Raw genomic sequence first — 3,013 nt, forward strand, 5'->3', positions numbered from 1 at the left:
TTTGGGAAGTCTCTGGCCTTATTTATACTAGGAGGCTTTTGCCATTGTACTTGTACTGTTGTATCTAAACTTGCAAAGCCCTTCTAGTGTGGATGCAATTACACCCGTTCTCTGAACCAGCAAAATTATACTGGCATAAGCACAGTTATACTAGTATGCGTCTGCACTGGCTGATACCAGCAAAGCTGCGTTGGTTTTAAATTAAAAAAATACTGTGACCAGCGTAACTATACTGGAATAACTTTGTAGACCCGGCCTCAGTAAAATGTTAACTTCTGCTTAAACACCACAACTAAGAGTGCTTGACATTCTTTCCCCCGCCACCCTCCTTATTCCTGCAGGTGTGGTTACCAAGATGAAGATGCAGCGTACCATCGTCATCCGCAGGGATTACTTACACTATATCCGCAAGTACAACCGTTTTGAGAAACGCCACAAGAACATGTCCGTACATCTCTCCCCCTGCTTCAGGTGAGCAGAGGAGTAGTGCTGGGGGCTACGCTGTCTAGTGGTGATTTGAAGGGAAGAGCACAGCACCACTAATCTGAGCACTGATCAAACTGTAAATGGGTCATGACAGTCTGTATGTACCATTCACTAACAGATAAGAGCCCTGCAGTCTACAGGCCCCAGAATACAATGATGGGCACAAGACGAGGAGTCAGGATATTTGTATTAATCCATTCTGATGTATACTATGACTATGGGCAAGCTGGTTATCTTCTACTTCCATTTTCTTATGGGTAAAATGGGAATCACTTATCTGTCTTGCTAGCTTGGTGTTAAGGTTAAAGCGTGCACATGTTTCGAAGTTGAGAAGTGCTTCGTGTGCTATACTATGCTCAGTCTCAACCCAAACAGAAAGCTGTTTAGATCAAAGGGGGAGCACAAGATATCCAGAATTGTAGCTGGTGACTGCACTTCTATCTAGAAAGGTAAACGAAGTGAGTCAACACTAAAACTACATGGGCTGTGCTTTTGCCATTCCTGACCTAGAGCCTGTTTGGTGGTGGTGATGTCTAAACTCACGATGGTCTGCAGAGCCCCCTGTGGTGAAGGGGGACTGCTGAAAATGCCAGTCTGGCAATGCTGAACCATAAAACATGTTCTGGTCTGGCTGCCCCTAGTCTCAAATGCTTCTCTGTGCAGGTACTTTCTAGCAAACTGTCAAACCTGTATATGTAGGGAAGTTTATAAAGTGAGCTGTATGCTTGTGAGCTGTGTCCAGTTAGTAAATGTCAAAGATTTTACAAGTTTTCCTGGGAGGAAGCCTTCTTGCGGTATTTAAGACAGGGAACTTAGACCTGGTCTACACTGGGGGGTGGGGCGGGGGATCGATCTAAGATACATCGACTTCAGCTACACTATTCTCGTAGCTGAAGTTGCATATCTTAGATCGACTTAGAATCCCTTACTTCGCGTCCTCGTGGCACAGGATCGACGGCCGCTGCTCCCCCATTGACTCCGCTTCTGCCTCTCGCCATGGTGGAGGTCCGGAGTCGATCTCAGAGTGATCCCGATAGATCAATCACTACCCACCGATCCGGCGGGTAGTGTAAACTTACCCTTAGCATAAAGACTGAATCCCCATTCTTGGTGCTGTCTGACTTATTCTGTGATCTTGAGTAAGTCAGATCTTGGGGGAGGGATAGCTCAGTGGTTTGAGCATTGGCCTGCTAAACCCAGGGTTGTGAGTTCAATCCTTGAGGGGGCCACTTAGGGAACTGGGGCAAAATCAGTACTTGGCCCTGCTAGTGAAGGCAGGGGGCTGGACTCGATGACCTTTCAAGGTCCCTTCCAGTTCTAGGAGATGGGATATCTCCATTAATTAATTAATTAATTAATTTATTTATTTATTTATTTAAGTCACATCATCTCTTTTCCTTTATCCCTCGGTAACCAGGGATTACTTATCTCCCTCTCTGGAGATTGTGAAGCTTCATAAGTATTTATAAAGCTCTTTGAGATCCTTGGAAGAAAGGTACTAGAGCATAATACAGGGAACCTTTCTAATGACATGTGAAGATAAATGTACCCTGAGTAGGGAGTGGGGGTCCTGTAGCTTGAACAGCACTCTGATCCTCTTGTCTCTGAGAGGTCCTGGATTAGCATTTCAGTCCAAATTCAGAGACCCAAGCAAGAAGCTTTTTCTAAGTACCTAGGTGAGGATTAAGCAAGAGACACACCTGGTCTTTGCCTGGGTGATGTGTCCTCAAGCACTTGTTTTTAATTCTGATTAATATTCTCCTGTGGGACCTTTGTGTACTATGTCTTGCATATTGGAGCTTGCTTCACACATGCCAAAACCAAAGGCTAGAGATGTCCTCCATCCTGGTTTTCCAATGAATGGAGGACCCCTCACTTACTGAAAGCAAATGCCACCTGTTTGGCATTTAAATAACAGCAGAAGGTGCCTTAAATACTTTAGGTTTATGAGACCTGTTTCTCCGTGTTGTCTTGTTCAGTTGCATTTAGTCTCTTCAGGGTGGTGCTGGCACACATCTGTGCTGCAGGAACAAATTTCTGGTGGCAAAGAATCTGCTGTTTAGCTATCTAAAAGCAGCTGTGCTTTTTTCCAGGGATGTCCAGATTGGGGATATTGTGACTGTGGGGGAATGCCGTCCCCTCAGCAAGACAGTCCGATTCAACGTCCTCAAGGTCACAAAGGCTGCTGGCACCAAGAAGCAGTTCCAGAAGTTTTAAAGGCGACAAATGGATGATCAGGATGAATAAAACTTTTACAAAAGTCTGTTCAGTTTGTGATCTAAAATGAGCAGGGATGGCATGCTAAGGGGCATGAGACTGCAGGACTCTAGAAAAGGAAAGTGGCCTTGCTCCAGGTCCTAGGTATCTCCAGGAGTGCTACATGGGCACATCTCGGTTCTAAGTGCTCAAAAAGAGGTGGGGAGGAGGCTTTGTACAAAGAAGACATGAATGGATTTTGGCTTCCCTGTAGGACTCCTCTTTCCACATAAAAATCTTTGCTTGCTCCATGGTACCAGCCAGCTGAACA

At 45.3% G+C, this 3,013-nt stretch overlaps 1 protein-coding gene and 1 non-coding gene across 2 annotated transcripts; both read left to right on the forward strand.

The window, feature by feature from the left end:
* Positions 1–310: 310 nt before the first annotated feature.
* LOC101947486 (small ribosomal subunit protein uS17) lies at positions 311–2,749 on the forward strand. Its single transcript, XM_065581904.1, has 2 exons — positions 311–471; positions 2,580–2,749. The coding sequence occupies exons 1-2, from the start codon at positions 356–358 to the stop codon at positions 2,701–2,703; spliced, it is 240 nt and encodes a 79-aa protein (XP_065437976.1). The 5' UTR covers positions 311–355; the 3' UTR covers positions 2,704–2,749.
* On the forward strand, positions 1,008–1,102 carry LOC112061222 (small nucleolar RNA SNORD35). The gene has a single exon (XR_002890144.1). It is a non-coding gene; the product is annotated as a small nucleolar RNA SNORD35 (small nucleolar RNA).
* Positions 2,750–3,013: the final 264 nt, after the last annotated feature.

Source organism: Chrysemys picta, chromosome 1, assembly GCF_011386835.1.
Source record: "Chrysemys picta bellii isolate R12L10 chromosome 1, ASM1138683v2, whole genome shotgun sequence".
Lineage (NCBI taxonomy): Eukaryota > Metazoa > Chordata > Testudines > Emydidae > Chrysemys > Chrysemys picta.